Genomic DNA, 17914 nt, shown 5'->3' with positions numbered 1-17914 from the left:
CTTCTTTGTAAATACCAGCTACAAACAAGCAATTCGGCTCGGTAGGATGGGCAATCACTTCAAGGAACTCGCCAAATCCGTCAATTTTCACAGCCTTCACACATCCACCATCTTGCGTGTCCCACAAACGAATCTCACCATCACAAGAATACGAATAGAGTTGAAACTCGCTGAATGGATTCAGAAAGCATCCTATAATCCGATCTTTATGTCCAACCTATTAAATAATTCCGTCTGAGGCGCCTTCCTACCAAAACATTCTGCAACTTACAAGTTTTGGTATCATAGACTCGAATGTTCGATCCATGACAAACAAACAGACATCTAGTAGTTAGGTTTCTAAAACGCCAAGCTCCTACTTTCCTTCTCTACCAAATACAGGAACAGTATCTACCAGAGATCCTCCTAATACACGTCCAATTGACCACTCCATTGCACGTTGTTCCTTTCACAATTCCTTAAAACTACATCATTGGATGAGTATTCAACCAATAATTCATTTAAATATCTTACTGTTGAAAAGAAGGACCACAGAGTGGCTTTGTGTGGAGAAAAGGACAAGAAAAGGTAATACGAAAAGAACGGTTCTTGAACAGAGTTGGCGGAGAAAGTAAGATAATAGAAACAACGACGCTCCATAACAGATAAAGAATGAAACTGCTTTCTGAGCACGACAAAGTATAAAGGAACGAAAATAGGTAATGACAACAAACACTCATTACAGCCCTAAGCTTACTTAGAAGAGATCCTTGAGTCGCTCATAATCAATGATAGACGCATCCCACCAACAACTGCTAAGGCAGCATTTGTGGCACCAACCTACAGCATCATTTAGTACTACTATCCTTACAATACTAACTGTTGCTGTTTCAATACCCAATTTCTGCAGATTTGTCTCTGGTGTAGTACCTGTTGATTTGGTATCAATCTAACGGGTATCGTGAATCTCTAACTCCAACCTTAAGAGCACGAATCAATCGTAGATAACTCTCCTTATATTGCCTTCGAACACTCTCAATTTCCGCAATCTTTGAATTCTTTGCTTGTTCAACGTCCATAAGTATTTCAATAAACAAGAGAAGAATTCAATGACACTTTATACTTCCTTCTCTTTACTCGAACAATAAGAGCCCGAAGTTGCTTTAATATTCCTGAATGCGAAAGATCCGATTTGACAAAAAGAATGCGCAGTCCCTCAGAATTGACTTCAGTCCAACTCTTTATGGAAACCGAAGTATTCTGAAGTTGAATATATCCATTTCTAGGAAGAAGGAACAGCGAATAGTAATCATCAGAATCTCCCTCATGCTGTCGAAGAACGATGTCTGAATTGGCATATAACAAAATTAGTTCCCGTGAACTCCTTTCATCCATATTAAACGACTTTCCTTTCAACCCCCATGATTCTGGAAATTCCGAGACCAGTTGTTTCGCAGACACAATTTCATCTCCCTTTCGATACAAGTACGTAACTAAAAACTTTCCTGTAATTTCAGACGAAGAAGAAGATTGAAGGTTCATCAAAGGTTTGATATTGAACAGTTTGTAAGCAGCAGCACGAAAACAGTCAAAATGGATCGTTTGTTCAAATACAATCTGATCCAGAGGTCGATATGGAGTAGATAAGATCTATACTGAATTTACAGTTACAGGTGTACCACATTGCGAAAGCACATAACCTTTCCATTCCCAATCTCCTTCCGCAGTGATTTCCCATAGAGAAGAAGCGAGGACGAAAGAAGGGAAGCATGCGAAATCTCAAAGACTAGTTTGGAACAATGATTTCTCCTTGTTACAGGAAAGAATGGAAGAATGACAAGTTCCGGCTAGAGATCAGACCAAGACTCATCTCAAACATCGTTTTTGAAAAACGGAATAATGGATTGAAGGAACACAGGAACATACTGGAAGAAAGATTGGAGACAACTATCTTGAGAAGAAGGAGGAGTGGCCAGAATCCAGGAGAAATTGGAAGAATGAACAGGAATCGATTTAGGAATCGATGCATCCACCTGATACAGATGATAGAACTCAAAACCAGGAATCTTAACATCCGAATAGATCTGCGATTCAAGAGTTTCCGGATTTCGTAAATATTTCTTTTCAAACTGAGTAGAACTAGACGGGTTCATAATAATCAGAAGTTGCTGACGAAGATCGATACAACCCTCCCGAATATACACAATATCAAAATAGCGACTCTCAAGAAGGCTCCAAGGCTTGGAAGATTCCATAGCTTCTTGTAGATGGTGTTGGAAGTAAAAAGAAGACACATTATACTGTTTTTGTTGATAATATCGAAAGAGTTTATACCAGTTCTTTCGACTAAAAGGAAGTCCGACAGGTTGAAACTCAGTCGACATAAAGGATTCAACTGGCTCTACTGTCTTTGGATCCTCTGAAGTTATAGGTTCAGAAACAGAGTCCGAAGAAAGAATACTTGATTCCGAAATCAATGCGCTCGTATCATAATAACTCTGAACACTAGACGAAACATAAAACTCATGGGATAATCTTCCCGGAAGTGTAAACTGAAAGCAGATGAATAGTATCAGTAACAGTATCGATATTGCAATGCATATCGCTCCTGTTTTTCTCCTCATACGTTAATTGATGACAATTTACAAGGAGATGTGTAACTCAAACAGCATATAAAAAGACACATTTAGTCCCTATTATTGGCATCAAGATCCTGTTGAGCCAAATAGATTGTCGAAACGAATGCCGAATTAGTCATTTTCTCAACAATTATAGGGAGTCGTGTGAAGTGGCTGTTTTCATGGATGTTTCAATCAACAATTTGTAGGAATTTGTCACAATCCTTGAGCTGAAGATCAACAGCCCTTTCCTTTGTTGTAGATATTGGGTTTATCGCTTCACTTCCATCGGATGATGTGAATTTAAATATCTCGGATAATTTGTAGCAAGCCAAGGTGATCAAACGACTCCATTTAGTTGTACTCAAATTACTTACAGCCTATCAAGAAGTGAAATCATCTTGTTACTGGAAGTAAAAGTGGATGAACTGGTTGATTCGTAGTTGTCGTTTTCTAGATGCAAGAGAATTCCTCGGCAAAACAACCAATGAACTGAATAAGTACATTACCGTCCTAAACAAAATGAACTACATTAGTGTGCCTGGGTTTGATTATTCACTTGAAGTAAGTCTGAAAGTCGAATGTAACCCAGTAGATAATTAATGCATCCAGTTTCATGAAATGGAAACAGCAAATCACACAACTACTTGATGTTCTTTCGATTGGAAAGAAGCTTTCAAAGAGGTAGAAACTCAATGAAAAGATAATCCAAAGTGAGAATCTGAAAATGGCCTGTGAAGAACAACGAAACCGAATCACAAAGCTTCGACAAGAAATAGAAAAGGCAACATCAGAAGATTCGAAATCTACTCTACAACAACAAATAGGGAAGGAAATGGCCATTCTGGATGAACGAGAGTTTTGTGTAATCTCATTTTTTGGGTTCTCATTTAGTGTAATGGAAGCACCAATCCATCAAGATCTGTCATTCAAGTATGGATCGAGTAGGATACATGCATTAAGTCTTATCTAGTTCTCTTCAAGAATCTCTTCAAGTGACTGGAGTATCTGCTTGTTCAACTGCAAATCTCTTTTTCATTGCAGATTCGTCTATGCTAGTATTCATATGAACAGTGATTCATTCTAGAAGGATTATGAAACCAGACCTTCTTCCTTCTCTCCTCATTCAAATCCACAACCAATCACTTTTATTGATATGGGTCCTTCTTCAATTACATCTGATATGATTCAAGGATTAAGTCAACAGTATCAAGCTCAATCTACAATGCCTCATTCTATTCCTCTTCAGTGGTCTGCTATTCCTTTTTCATTACCTTGTTTGTCTTCTTTGCTGCCGACTCCACTTCTTTTTCCTTTACATAACACTTCTAAACGTTTTCCACATCGAAAATTCCCTTTGTTTATCAATCATATCCAAGTTGAAGAAGTTGATTGTATTGACATTCATCATCTCTCCAAATCGGAAGACAAACCAGTTCCTGAAACTATACCAAAAGAGCAATTGGTTATATCTTCGAAAGGAGTTCGAATGATCTATACGAACGTCTCTCAATCCCCTGAGACAGTGACATCCCAACCTGTTTCATCGCCTCCTCTTATCATTACATCCTTGTTATCTCACCATCCTACATTGGTACAAACATTACTCCATACACCTTTCTATCTCATTGTGGCTCACTCACACACCTTTTCCCAACTTATGCGTTCGCTTCTTTTGTCTCATAAGCTGGCTCAAGCCACTCTTCAAGAACAATATGTTATCTTCTTGCCTCTCACATCCACATCGGCATATCTGTTTTTCCCAGCAGGTTTTGAATCTGCTTCCCTTGTTGGGTTTAAAGAAGAAGATTGTTCAATGGCTTTGAACAGCTCAACTACAGATCTGACGCATTATTGGACCCATATGCTGGAGGATATGAAGAGTACCAATGAATCTGAAGACATTTCTGTCTCTGGAGTTCTTCCTGGGGACTTGTGTGCTTATTCACTTCTCCGTAAACTCCAGCAATCCGGAGTGAAGGAAGAAAACAGACCAAACGAAGAGGAATTTTTGTCAGATCTGCGAGATAAGTTGACACATGCAAATCTCGAAGAAGCAGCAACAAAAGAAGGAACCCTACATGTTGGAGACATTCGAATGATCCTTCATTCACAATTAGAAGAGGAGTTGATATGTTGATTTAACTTCATGGGTAGTTATCGAATGATTCTGGGGATGTTTCAAGAGGATGTTAATTGGTATCTCAAGCGAATTGATTCTATAGTCCACGAGTATCATAATGAAATGAATCCTACTGAACTTAGTCTCACTATTCTTGAGATATTACGAGGATTCTTACTCAGTAAGCAACAACTCAAAGAGAAATATGGAATTCGAAGGAATCCTGGTGTGACTCAAATCCGTTTTCGTGAGTATGTTCTTCAAGTCTTAATTAGGTTATGTGTGTTTCATTGTTCTTGTAATAATATCCAGATATCTACAAACACAAACCAGATCCAAGCTCTCACAAATCATCCACGTTGTTCTCTAATCAACTTTTGATCCATAGAGACCCTATTCCTTTGCCTGAACTTGAACTCATCATATCACTCATGAAACAAGTCACATTCATTCTTGATATGAATGAAGGGACTCAACAGTATTTCGATGTAGGACTTCTTCTGGAATTCCATAATTAGAGAGTCATTTTCCCTTTGTTTGGTGAGAGCAATCCTCGAACTATGATCGTTCTCTATAGGTCATTAGAGCTTGATTGTCCACTAACGCCTCCTCAAAGACAAGACTTGTTATCACCTGAACCATCTCCTCCTAAGAAGCGTGTTTCAAAGAAGCGAATCACAAGGACTGTAAAGTCAGAGCCATCCAAACACACTCAAGTGGATCCACGATTACGGAAAGAGCAATTACGAGTAGAAACATTGAAGAAGAGAGTTCAGAATACACCTTCTATGTTAGCATCCTCAATTGAGTTTATGACAGTTCAACATCGTGTGTCTAAATCACGAGGACAACAGCTTACTAGAATAGCAAGTAAACGGAAATCATTTGTTTGATAACAAACACCCTTCTTATCCATATCGCTTACGATATTCTGCAAGAGACATTCCTGATCGTTGACGATTACCTTCAGGAACGACTTTCTCAGGCTTTGCTTTCACTGGTTCATCCAATTTCAACTCGAAAGCATGATAATCTTCTACTGTCACACGATTCACTTTCTTCTCTTCAAATTTCTTCACTGGTTCTTGAACAACGTCTTCTTCTATCTCCTTCTTCACTGTTCCTGTAGACCAGGACACAGAAGGCATAGTTGGCCGACGTGACATGAAATTTTCCTTCTGGGATTCAACCATCATCCTTTCACCTACTCGATTCTTATTTGCGTTCTTCATCAATTCCTGATTCAATCGTTGATGCTTGGCAGCAATATTCCGAATCCTCACATCTCGTTCTTGGAGCAACTGAATTCGTTCTGTCTCCTCAGCAGCCAGTTCTTCCAAACGATTATTCACTTCAGTCAATTCCTTCTCTAATGCTTCTCTTCGACTATCCAATTCAGCATATACACGACTATGAGCTTTCGCTAAGTCTTCCTGAAGCAATCGTAACTCTGTTTCCAATTTATCCTTTTTGATCATCAAATCTCCCTGTAAACGGACAGTATTTATTTTATGAACGTCCACCTATCTCTCACTACTCACTCACATGCTTACAGTCAGTTGACGTCGTGATAAGATCGAAGCCATATCTTTCTCTGTTGGCACTTTTGTTTCCAATTCCTTCATTTTATCACTTCGTTTCTTACACTCCTATTTTTCAATCAATGACAAAATTCGGACTGTTTTTGTCATGAGTTTCTCTCCATGGTGTTCTCGTTCTTCTACAAAGGCTTGAAAGTCTTCAGGTTTCAATGTATCGTTGCTCACTGCATTTATGTCCACTTCAAGAACATCATCACCATAAGTAAGAACCAAAATCTTGATGATTAATGAAATGACAAAATACCCCACTTTATTGCATAGTACGTCATCTACAACATATTCTTGGCTGCATTCTTTGACATTAACTACTTTTCGAATCAGATAGATGTGATGCTGCGAATGAATTTGTTCTCAGTCCTATACCTTTCCAATTGTTTCTCGGTGAAGAACATAGGCGTTTCGAAGAATATCATCAAAGAAGGCATTTTGCAACAATGAGAGGATTCTCTTTCGAGGAAGATAAATCGTCTCTAAATCCTCCAATTCAATGTGATCCACAGGTTCTAGTGAACAATGCTACATCTCTTCCTACTCTTTGGTTTCTTTGGTGTCTTCGATCTCTCTTTCTTCTTTGGCTTTTCTCCATATCCTTCCTCCTCCTCGCTATTAGTAAACTATTCAACGTCCAACCCACTCATCGATAAAACTGTTCTCGCTATCTTCTTCAATGAAGTCTGAAATGGGCTGTAGATCCCGCTTAACCTTCTTGGTTTGAGATGTCCCCCTATCTATAACTCCACCCACAAATTCCAACACTTGTTTGTCTGTAGACTCTGTTCGCTTCTTTCCTCTATCTCATAAAATAGGATTTCAACCACTACTTCTTTTTGTCCCGAAGTCGTCTCAATTCCTTTTGTCTCTCTCGTTCACTATCATATTCATTAATTAATTCCTCTCGTTGGAACTCTGTGAGCGATTCCCACTTCTCCTCAGTCATTCCAGGAATTCGACTCATAATATCGAATTGTTCAAGTGCCTTGAGGTCTTCATCATCATTCATATCATTCTATTCCATCATTACCATGGCAATCAAGTAATACATCAAAAAGCGGTTGCGTTGGATCATATGACTGATCAGAACCCACATCCTCTTCCGATGACATTGATGCAAACGAAAGCAAAAAACAATGCGCCATCCGGGATTCGAACTCGGGTCTCACGCTTGGGAAGCGTAAATGCTAACCACTACACCAATAGCGCTATATATTATCTTTCTTTATCCTTCTTAAAAGATATCGATTAGTTGTGATTCTATCGTTCAGCAGAAATGGGGAGTGGAGGTAAAACCAAAGGAAAGCGTCAAGCACATTCCAGTAAGCGCGAGTGGAAGCGATTGCGCGCCATCAAGAATCGGATGAAGGATCTCGATCAGATTCAGGTATCTCATTACAATGAAGTCTAATCCGATAGGATGAATTAAAACTGGATCCTGAGAAACGTGTTATTCCTTATGATGAAGATTTGCCAGGGTTTGCCATTGGTTTTCTTCTAATCTGTAGTGGTGGACAATTCTATTGTCTTTACTGCGATAAGTACTTCATTACCAAGGACATTCTTGATAAACACACACAAAGTAAAATTCATAAGAAAAAGTGCATATATTGAGTTTTGGTGATTTTATAGTGTGAAGAAAGCTAATGAAGAACAATATACGCAACAAGAAGCTGAATTAGGAGCTGGTCGGACGAAAGAGGTTTATACTCCTATCAATCGGGACACTTCCTCTCAATAGTATCATTTATCATTATACTTTCTGTGTTGATCAAACACGCATAACCTCAATCCTCTTTCTCTTCATCTTCTTTAGGGATTACACTGTTGATCTTAATGGAGAAACTATAGTTAGAAAGGAAAACGAACACTTACTAATTGACGAATATAACCAAACACGTAGTCAAAATACCAGTGATGTATCTACGTCTGAGCACAACAAGTAGTTGGTACACATGGATGTTGTAGTAATGGAAAAACAGACTAACAAGAATTAGAATCCAGATTAAAATAAGTGTTCCATTCAACAGAAGGAGCGAAGCTCGGTTTGCTATCAATTTACACTCTCTTACAATCATCATACCACCAGGACTGAGAAGTTCCATAATTATCCTCACAATGGGTGAGACGCTCTCCTTTTCCTCTTGATTCGCCATTCCTCCTATAAATGACGAGAAATAGCTGAACAGATGGAATCTTTATTTATCAAGAAACAGCCATACTAGAAGAATAGAGTACAGAAACATCACGAAGAATAGTAGCATGTGAGGAAATTCGATGTGGGGTCTATCAGGATGGTACTGGTTAACGAATCCAAGTCCTCTGGCAAATTGCAGCAATCACAACAAGTCCAGCTTTGGGGATCATCTACCGTTGTCTTGATACAATGACGATGAAAGAGACCTGAACACTGACAACACCGCCAACATTTGGTTTCCACTTCACTCTCCTCAATTGGCAGTCCACATTCAATGCAGAAAAGCAAATCTCCCCACGATGGAGTAGTTAGCTGTTGACAGGTAGGACAGATCCATTGCTCATTCGGTTTGGAAGAGGCTCCTTTCAGGCACTGATCACAGAAAGCATCTTTACATAAAACACATACTCGTTTCCCCTCACTTTCTTGCACATTGACATTACACTTACAACATACTATCCCTTCTCCTTCTTTCATTCGTTTCTCCTTCTCAGGATGGGAATACAATTCAAACGTCGTAGGTAACTCTCGTTTCTGGGAAGCTTGCTGTAGCAATTCCCATCCTCTTTCATAAGGTTCCACATATTGCTGGTATATATCTTCTACTTGTTTCTGTAACGATTTATCTTGTAATAGAGGGTACATACCCTGAAGGATTTTGAAAATGGCCCTCCACCTCTATTGATCAATAAAATCACTCAAACTCACCTTTTTATTCTCTTTTACAATGGAATATAAGTGAAGAAGAGGAATTCCAAGTTGTTCCACCTGCATCATAATTGTGGAGACAGAAGACTTTGTTTCAAAATTACATGTCCAACAGGTCTGCAAATAACGATAGAAATTATCGCTCTCAATCTCATCTATTCATTAATCAACTCACCTAAATCCACTCTTTTCAAGAGTCGTTATCGGATCCATAAACTCATGAGCCATCTTTTCTCGTCGGATAAGTGTTGTATTGATAACCGAAACCAACGAGTTACCATCATTCGTCACTTTTCCTTGAGGATGCTTTTCCTAGATCTCACACAAACGAATATCCTTCACTTCTGGTGTATCACACGTATTTCCATCTCCACTATCTCCACACTTCCAACGGCAAGGAGAAGGGTCCGTAACACTAATTCGCCTCCATTTAAAACAACGATCACATTGTCTCCAGATCTCTTGATAATGCGATTCACCATTCGACTGTTCTTTAGTGTGACCGGAAGTAGAATGACGATCATACAACGAACGCAACTCCATAGCCATTTTTCGAATACCCCGTGAAGAAGGTCCTTTGTTAAACAAAAGACAATTTGAAAAAACGAGTCGCATCTACATCTCAACAGCATATCTCACTAAAACATCATCATCAAACTCCTGAAAACTCTTATATACTCGGTCATTCAATTTCGTCTACTAGTCTACCTATTTTAGCAAGACCTACTTGGATTGTGCCAAAATCCATTGGATTCTTGATTACATCAAAGTAAGAAGGACAGTGATCAGCAACAGGGTCTACAGGTTTGAGAAAGGGCCAAGCATTCTCATCCTCCATAAGTAAATCCAATATTTGGATGCAACGAGTCACTGTCTCTTCGTCCATCGATTCCTTGTAAAAGAATATATGAGTTCAGAAATGCACAAATCAACTACTTTTTAGGAATTCCAACATTCCTGGTTATTGAATTGTCATTCTCAATGGTCCTGTCTCGATACGCTGTTCTATTTCGGAGAGTCCTGAATCCGACTACAGCGTGTTCTATGATGACCCGAATGATTCCCTCTTCTCAATTCACTTATTCTCGTCGTTGGGCTTCAGGGATATCTTCTTCACCTCCTTTATCTTCGATCCGTCATTCTAAAGAGAAGGATGTTACCACAGAGGATCGACGCGTGGTTGAATTATCTCAATTTGTAATGAACAATGATGTGAAATCGAGTCTACGTGCATATAGTGAGTTGCCTCTGTTTTTGCCTCGAAGTGACTTCCGAACCGTTTGTTCCCTGATGCAGCAACTAGGACAACGCTGCGGCATCCCTGATATGTCCAATGTCTTTTTCAAGATAATGAAGATGAAGCTAACTAGGAAACATGCACTAACTTTTCGTTGTCTGATACATGTATCATGCGAGTTACGTGATGCAGAATTGATTGAGAGGTTTTATACGTCAATTTGTGAGGAGGAAGTATATGTGAATAATTCTTTTCTGAATGACGTTGTTGTGGAAAGTTTATCCTCTTTGGATGCATTTTCCTCGTTATGTCATATCTTTGACTCGATGCAGGTTTTCGTATTCTTCCGTTATTACATGTAGACACTGCTAGACAATGGTCAGATTCTTCCATCGTTTAACAACCATTCGAGTCAGATTGCTTTGACTGCCTTTATCACCGAAGGGCGAGATGATCTGATTTTATTCTTTTTACAGCATATTAAACAGAATTGGCGCATTCCTGTTGTTTTTACTGACTACATTATTTCCAATGCATCCCAGTTCCGGCCCTTCACCCAACTATTTGATAGATGTATTGAGTCACAACCTGTAAACATAGGAGAGGATTGTAATCTGTAGAAGTCTGCAACAATTCACAATGCAATTATCCAATTCTATGCTGAAGATGGAAGTATATCGGATGCATTAAAGTGTATCGAAAAAGCGTTACTGATGGACGTGAAAGTTACAGCGGTTTCTTTTAAGGATGTGTGTGATCTGTTGTTAGTCTGTAAACAAGACCATATTGCAGTGGAACGAGAAGATGTGAGACTATTTTGCGAGCGAATATCCTCTCTGGATCGTGGTGGATACATTGTGATGTTGGGCTTGACTCCTTTAGAAGTGATGCTTGCCTATAAGGAAATAGACTATGCAATTCGTTATATCGATCTTCTCAAGCTCTATGAGAATGGTTTGACACGTCGAGATATTGTGCTATTAGAGGATATCAAGAAGGATGGGAAAGAGGAGACAGAGCTATGTAAATCGCTTGATTCACTGATTACTCTCCTCCAGAAGAAGTATTATGGTTGATTTAGCATTCTGTTTGAAGAAAACAAGTTAATGATGGATGGGATCAATTGGTTCTACACGGATTTGACTCCAGTCCACCTCTTTATCCTTTTCTTCATTATATAATGCCACTATAGCTCTACACTATCACAAATAAAAGAAATCACATACATATCATCTCCACGAAACAGATTCACGTCATATGTATCTACGGTCATTTGATTTGTCTTTGAGAAAACTCGTTCTTCCACATCTTCCAAAACGAGATTGGTAACTTGATCAATTCCTCGGAGCATTCCCTGCATGTGAGTGAATCAAGTAATTCTAACAATAAACACGCGACCATCATTTGCCATCACCAGCACTTTCTCTATTCATCAATCAAACGATTTGTATGTCACGATTCAGCATCTTGTGTAAGTCCTCAGCCATGATTGATGAAGGGCGTGAAATTGAAAGAAGACCGAAGTGCCGTCTTCATTGTTTGTCAACTTATTCGAAATGGAGAAGGATGAATGTAATATAATGGCTGCAAAGGCGTTCCACGCTCGGTTAAATGGAGATAAGAAGAGTGCAGTGGAATATGAACGTGATTTGGAAGGCTTACGTAGTGGAAAGCGAAGACGAGTTGACCAATGTATGGAGATCTGGTTAGAACTTATTGTAGATGAATCCAAAGAAGAAGATGGCAAGGTGGAGATTGTTACTCCGTTGGATGAACACGGAAACCTCCTTCCAGCTTTGATGAAACAAGTGTGTCTGCCTAATGAGAGTAATTCCTAGCAAATCAAATCTGCACCTGAAGATCGGTTGTCAGGAGGCAGAAGAGGGATTAAAAAAGAAGAAAGAGATTTATCGATTGCTGAAATGAAAAGGGCAATTCTGACCCATGAGGAGAAGTCGATTGATGAGATGATCATGCACAATATTATAAAACAAGGTCATGCATATAAACCAGTAGATATTTTGAGGTTTATTTAGGATAGCTGGGAAGTAGTACAACGGGTCTGGATGAAGAAGATGAAATCGACGTTCGTCAATATAAGGGGAAGGAGGAATTTATGACAGATAAGAAACGTCAAGAAACGGAAATGAAAGAGGCCATCAAAGCTCACCAACGGTGGGAGAACATCACTGCTAATTGTTTCTATTGTTATGGTTCTGATGTGATACCAAAAGATAATATCATGTAATTCATTGATTCTGTAAATAAATGTAGAGCTTTAGGAGATCATACCTACTTGACAATGTGTTCGAAAATGCGACTGAATGAATGGCATGTTCAGATCTGTCCACTTCAACATATCTGGTCTCAAACTGAATGTGATGAAGAGGTGACCAACGAGATTCAACGCTTCAAGCAGTCACTGACAGCAATGGCTCATAGTCTCGTACATGATTTGTTGTCACTTCATACACAGGGTCGTGGTCTGATTTGCTTTGAAGAGGTTCATCTTCCTCGAGGTCGTCAGCATTGTGTAGTAGAATGTGTGATGGTTCCGAAGGAGGTTGAAATGGACGCTCCTATCTATTTCAGAAAGGCGATGCTTGAGGTACTTCTGAGTTGAATTTGTGATCTAGTGTGATGACGTTTGGCAGGCTGCTAATCGAAAGTGTATGGACACTTCGGAGAAGGGATTATTGCGATCTGTTCCAAAAGGTTTTGCCTACTGTTATGTGGAATGGTCCAATATCACTGGTTCTCCAGGCAGTTTGGTTCATATGATTGAGGATGAAAAGAATTTCAAGAGAAACTTCGCTCAAGATGTGCTAGCGGGAATGTTGGACTTACCAACAAGTGAGATGCTTCGGCGGAGTGACGAAGATATTCAAGCAATTGTATTTGTATGAGAGTGGATGATAAGATAGTTGAAACGCTTTTTGAAGGTGTGGTTGAAGTTTGATTGGACAAGTGAATTGGATACATAAGTTTTATATAAGTGAGTTGAGGGTATTTGTTAGAAGCCAAGATAGCTCAGTTGGGAGAGCGTATGACTGAAGATCATAAGGTCAGGTGTTCGATCCACCTTCTCGGCGCTTTTTTCTTTGGCAATAATGATTAGCATTGTGATAAACAAACAATTCTCTAAATCCCAAATTCATCACAGTCCTTTGTGTCTACTTAAATAGTTGCAGGTTCCTTCATAGCTTCCGCCGCTTTCTCAATTTCTACCATTTTCTCCTTCTTCTCCTCAACAACCCTTTCCTCCTCTTCAACAACCTTCTTCGCCTCCTCTTCTAATTTCTGTTTTAACTCATTCATATTATTCTTCGCAATCTCCTCATCATCCACCACCATATCATTCAATCCTAATGCTTCATCCTCTTCAAATGACCGTGTATAGTCAACAATCTCCAAACGAGGATCTGGATTAGGAGCACAATCTGAATAAATCCATGAATTAGCCAAAGGATCCACGATATCCAAAGTGAAAGGCGTCTTTCCATCTCTCATACTCTTCAACGTATTCATGAATTCGTCATATTCCTCCTTCTTCTTTTCAACAGCAGAATCACCAAGGAACAAAGGATTCCCATCATTCATTCCATCAATAATTTGAGTGAGTAATCCTTCTACTGTTGAATAGAGTCCACCTAATGTTCCTGACTCCAATTCTAAATTGATCTCTGGAATCTATCATTCATTCAATCATCTTTCTCTCACATAAACAGTCGCAGTATCAGATTTCAGTAAATCACGACGTAAATCCTCTCCCAAATGTTCACTATCAGTACGTAGGATAAGACGTTGTCCTTGTTTAGGGATACTTCCTCCAGCTTTAATCTATCATTCATTATCAACTTCTACTCATACTTCATTCGTTCGGAAACCACAGAAATCACATACAAATGACATAATGATGACTTCCTTGAAATATGGAATATCTGTGACACACATCTTGGATTCACCCATATGACCACAAGCATGACAAGGAGCTGGCATCACCATCAACTCCTTATCAGCTTCGACAGCACTGCTATCAAAATGTTGATACTTTGACTCAATATGCAGTTGACCTCCTTCTTTCTCTTTCTCTTCTAATTCTTCCTCCAGATTTCCTTCTTCACCCCAATGAATGGTTGAATCATCATCTGGCAAAGCCATACCCAGAGCCTATTCATCAATCTTGTCCCATTCAATTACCAAATGTTGCTCTTTTGTACGATAGTAATGGAATACACGACAATGAGGATCTTTCTATTTGTTACTCTAGAATCCAGTAATCACCTTCGGAAGATACGGGTTTTCCACAAATGAATTACCAGAAGGATCATCCACGATCATGGTGAATGGCAACTCGACTCCCGAAGATAAGTTATCAAGACGCTTGCAGAATGCTTCAATCTGCTCATATACTTCGGGGCAGTTCTCTTTACGATAGGGCTGTTCTTGACGAAGTTGATCAGCAACCCGACTAATCACTCCCTCCACTGTATTTAAGTCACCACGTTGTGTATTGTCAGGAATATCCAACTGGACTTCAGGAATACTGATCGTACAATTATCTCCTTTGATGATCTGACGGTTTAAATCCTATACTTCAGCACAAATCGTCAACACAACAATCTTGTCTGACACTGTGAGTTGATAACGGACTCCCCGTTCTTGGATGGTTGCTCCACTCTGAACTTCATTGTTCTTAAAACCACAGTGAGGACCTAGAGAATGAAACAATAAAAAAGATACCCACATTCAAAGGCAACAATAATGATCTCTCGAAAATTTGGAATTCGAGTCATCATCAACCTGTTGTGACCTTGTTGGCCACAATTCATGCACAGTCCATCCACATCTGAGTCTCAGCTCTTACAAACCAACAATACAAGTAATTCCGTTCTCATCCGTGTGAATAGCAGCTTTTTGAGTCTGTCCTATATCTTAGAACTCCAACCGTCATTCTTACCTTCATCAACTGGTTCGCTTTCAGTGTCTGGACGCTTATTATCAAAATTCTCTCCTAGATTTGTAAAGCCGTTTTCAGCCATTTATCAACGTTTCTTTTCCAGAAACACGAGTGGCAAGTTTCGAAATGGTTGGGATTCCCCAATTCCTTAGTGTGTCAAGAAACAATCTCAGTAAAGAAACAAATCAATTCCTAGAACTTGCCAAATTCATAGCAGCTTCTTTCTCCTACGAATCACGATCAAGTTGCAACAACGACCTTCATAGTGACTTTCTGGAAATTTAAAACTCGCAAGTTGGGAAGAATACTAACAATACGAATACGGAAGTCCTTTTCATTCACAATGGGATTGTCAACTAACGACAGATTTGCTATTTTAATGAAAATCTACTAGTACCTACATAAACTAGGCCAGTCTTGTAAATGCTCAATTTCAGAGAAACTTGAAATACGATTGTTCGTCAGTAGGGGTAAAGGCAACATAGAATTTGATACCCATACTTTCAAGGATATAAACCAAACAAGCACAATGAGGAACATTGGCTCCTAAGCCTTTGGTGATTTTTGAGACTAAATTATTATTCAAAAGCAGTGTATGTAGGCGAGGAAACTTGGGAATATTTTCAATACAGCCAATGGAGTTATCCGAAAGATCAATGACATCAAATTGATCTTCGGCAGCTCCCAAATTCTCCATCACAGGAATTTTCAATCCGCGGATATCCAACTCCCTCTGCTTCAAAGGATTGTAGAATGCTCGTGCTTGCGTGATAATCTCGGATGTTAATCTCATTCTATTGCTATGAGTCAGTCCATTTCACATTTCAAACCTATGAGGGCGATTCTTCTTTATTCAATACAAAAAATGGTAATAATCTCTAACCGCGGGGAGTAGATTAATTCACTTTGACTGATTCAGAGCATGGGAATCTCTTTATTCATCATTCATTCATCATATCATTCATCTCTTATTTCCATTTATATCTACACTTTTATATCATATCAATTCTATTCATATATCAGAATTGAAGTAGATCACTTTATTTCTCATCCTCTATCGCATCAATTTGTTATCATTTCATTAATTCTCATCCGTTTATTTCTTCATCACTAATTATTTCTTGTTATGATTGTTGTTGATTGTAGTATCAATCATCTCATTCTATTCTTCACATTCTGTTTCATTCTTCATTCTACTCTCATTTCTAGTTATCCTTTCTCACTCTATTCAATGTTCATCCAATCAGGACTATGTTAAAATCACTAAGAAAACTGGCAGGGATCCTGGTTATGAGTCATTTGAGATTGTATCTGGATCATCTACTCTATTCACTTCTCCTTCAGGTAATCGACAATATGAAGTCTGTCTGAATGCTTCTTCTAATCATATCTACACTCTTATCATGAAAGATTCACATAGTAGTGGATGGTGGGCAGGTGGATGGATCTCAATAAATGATATTAATGATAATACTGTCTTCAAGAACATCATGAGATATGGTGTAAATCAAGAGAGTTATCAATTTGGTTTGTATTCTCCTATCAATAAGAATAGTAATTGGAGATACAGTGATAGTTATCATTCTCTTTGGAATACCAATTCATTCAATGATAATCAATGGATATCAATCATTCTCGGATCTTCTTCTATCACTTCATATAATACTCAGTACTTCAGGAAATCATTCGATGGAGTCATTGGAATGGCTTCTATCGATATTCAATTCTACTATTCTCATGGTATCATTGCTTATATCAATGGAATTGAAGTATTCAGAGACAATATGCCCCAAGGAGTTATTACTCATTCCACTCTCGCTACTAATTCATATTCTTCTGCTGATTATCGAGGAATCATTCTTCCTGCTTTCTATGCTCAAATCAATCAATCTGTCATATCTGTTGAACTTCATTTCACTTCTGTTAATGAAAGAACTATCGATTTCAATTCTTTCATTTCTTATCAATCTGGCATTTCTACTGATAATCCTTGTTCTGTTTATCCTCATTCTATCTCTGCTTCTGGTACATTCAGTGGTCCTTCATATGCATTTGATTATAATTGGAATTTTCATATTGAGACATCTCCTTCTACTCTTCCTAAATATGTGATTGGTTCATTTGGAGCTATCATTCCTCTTATCAATTCTATTCGATTATATACTTATGATTATTCAGATGAATTTCCGTCTTTATTGACTGTATCAGGAAGTGACTCTGATTCTTCTTGGACTACTCTATTCACTCAATCTGGTGACACTTATAATCGTCATTCATGGAAACAATGGTCATTCAATTCTTCTTCACTATTCAAATCAATCAAGTTCACTGTCAATTCTGTTCAATCAACTAGAATAACCTATATCCCTGAACTTCAATTCATGACATGTAATCAAGATATCGAGTTCATAGCATCTTCAGATTGGGATTCAATTCCTCTCAATGTCCAATCTCTCATCTTTGATTCAAACAGTTTCCCCGATATGATCGATGTTGATCTC

At 38.6% G+C, this 17914-nt stretch overlaps 9 protein-coding genes across 9 annotated transcripts; 3 read left to right on the top strand and 6 right to left on the bottom strand.

The window, feature by feature from the left end:
* Positions 1-5627: 5627 nt before the first annotated feature.
* Positions 5628-6589, bottom strand: JH06_3556 (hypothetical protein; the record flags this gene model as incomplete). Its single annotated transcript, XM_014672461.1, has 5 exons — positions 5628-5897; positions 5928-6242; positions 6273-6368; positions 6399-6484; positions 6565-6589. 5 exons carry the CDS (start codon positions 6587-6589, stop codon positions 5628-5630), a joined length of 792 nt encoding a protein of 263 aa, XP_014527947.1.
* A 998-nt stretch (positions 6590-7587) lies between these two features.
* Positions 7588-8052, top strand: JH06_3555 (hypothetical protein; the record flags this gene model as incomplete). The annotated part of the gene is made up of 4 exons (XM_014672460.1): positions 7588-7698; positions 7731-7789; positions 7820-7912; positions 7944-8052. The coding sequence occupies 4 exons, from the start codon at positions 7588-7590 to the stop codon at positions 8050-8052; spliced, it is 372 nt and encodes a 123-aa protein (XP_014527946.1).
* A 504-nt stretch (positions 8053-8556) lies between these two features.
* On the bottom strand, positions 8557-9444 carry JH06_3554 (hypothetical protein; the record flags this gene model as incomplete). Its single annotated transcript, XM_014672459.1, has 3 exons — positions 8557-9186; positions 9217-9371; positions 9402-9444. The coding sequence occupies 3 exons, from the start codon at positions 9442-9444 to the stop codon at positions 8557-8559; spliced, it is 828 nt and encodes a 275-aa protein (XP_014527945.1).
* Positions 9445-9528: 84 nt separating this feature from the next.
* Positions 9529-10054, bottom strand: JH06_3553 (hypothetical protein; the record flags this gene model as incomplete). The annotated part of the gene is made up of 3 exons (XM_014672458.1): positions 9529-9831; positions 9856-9912; positions 9944-10054. The coding sequence occupies 3 exons, from the start codon at positions 10052-10054 to the stop codon at positions 9529-9531; spliced, it is 471 nt and encodes a 156-aa protein (XP_014527944.1).
* Positions 10055-10744: 690 nt separating this feature from the next.
* Positions 10745-11529, top strand: JH06_3552 (hypothetical protein; the record flags this gene model as incomplete). The annotated part of the gene is given in 3 exon segments (XM_014672457.1): positions 10745-10801; positions 10816-11043; positions 11074-11529. The coding sequence occupies 3 exon segments, from the start codon at positions 10745-10747 to the stop codon at positions 11527-11529; spliced, it is 741 nt and encodes a 246-aa protein (XP_014527943.1).
* A 27-nt stretch (positions 11530-11556) lies between these two features.
* JH06_3551 (hypothetical protein) lies at positions 11557-11813 on the bottom strand (the record flags this gene model as incomplete). The annotated part of the gene is made up of 2 exons (XM_014672456.1): positions 11557-11647; positions 11680-11813. The coding sequence occupies 2 exons, from the start codon at positions 11811-11813 to the stop codon at positions 11557-11559; spliced, it is 225 nt and encodes a 74-aa protein (XP_014527942.1).
* Positions 11814-12033: 220 nt separating this feature from the next.
* On the top strand, positions 12034-13359 carry JH06_3550 (hypothetical protein; the record flags this gene model as incomplete). The annotated part of the gene is made up of 5 exons (XM_014672455.1): positions 12034-12261; positions 12292-12465; positions 12495-12697; positions 12728-13061; positions 13090-13359. 5 exons carry the CDS (start codon positions 12034-12036, stop codon positions 13357-13359), a joined length of 1209 nt encoding a protein of 402 aa, XP_014527941.1.
* A 271-nt stretch (positions 13360-13630) lies between these two features.
* JH06_3549 (zinc finger protein) lies at positions 13631-15495 on the bottom strand (the record flags this gene model as incomplete). The annotated part of the gene is made up of 9 exons (XM_014672454.1): positions 13631-14143; positions 14174-14293; positions 14324-14623; positions 14654-14707; positions 14738-15028; positions 15050-15168; positions 15201-15302; positions 15325-15381; positions 15414-15495. The coding sequence occupies 9 exons, from the start codon at positions 15493-15495 to the stop codon at positions 13631-13633; spliced, it is 1638 nt and encodes a 545-aa protein (XP_014527940.1).
* Positions 15496-15653: 158 nt separating this feature from the next.
* Positions 15654-16206, bottom strand: JH06_3548 (hypothetical protein; the record flags this gene model as incomplete). Its single annotated transcript, XM_014672453.1, is given in 3 exon segments — positions 15654-15800; positions 15815-15855; positions 15936-16206. The coding sequence occupies 3 exon segments, from the start codon at positions 16204-16206 to the stop codon at positions 15654-15656; spliced, it is 459 nt and encodes a 152-aa protein (XP_014527939.1).
* Between the last annotated feature and the right edge of the window lie 1708 nt (positions 16207-17914).

This window comes from Blastocystis sp. subtype 4 (genome assembly GCF_000743755.1).
Source record: "Blastocystis sp. subtype 4 strain WR1 chromosome Unknown seqid_0090, whole genome shotgun sequence".
Taxonomy (NCBI): domain Eukaryota; class Bigyra; order Opalinata; family Blastocystidae; genus Blastocystis; species Blastocystis sp. subtype 4.
The sequence above is the reverse complement of the archived record's forward strand: the minus strand, read 5'-3'. Positions and strand labels throughout refer to the sequence as shown.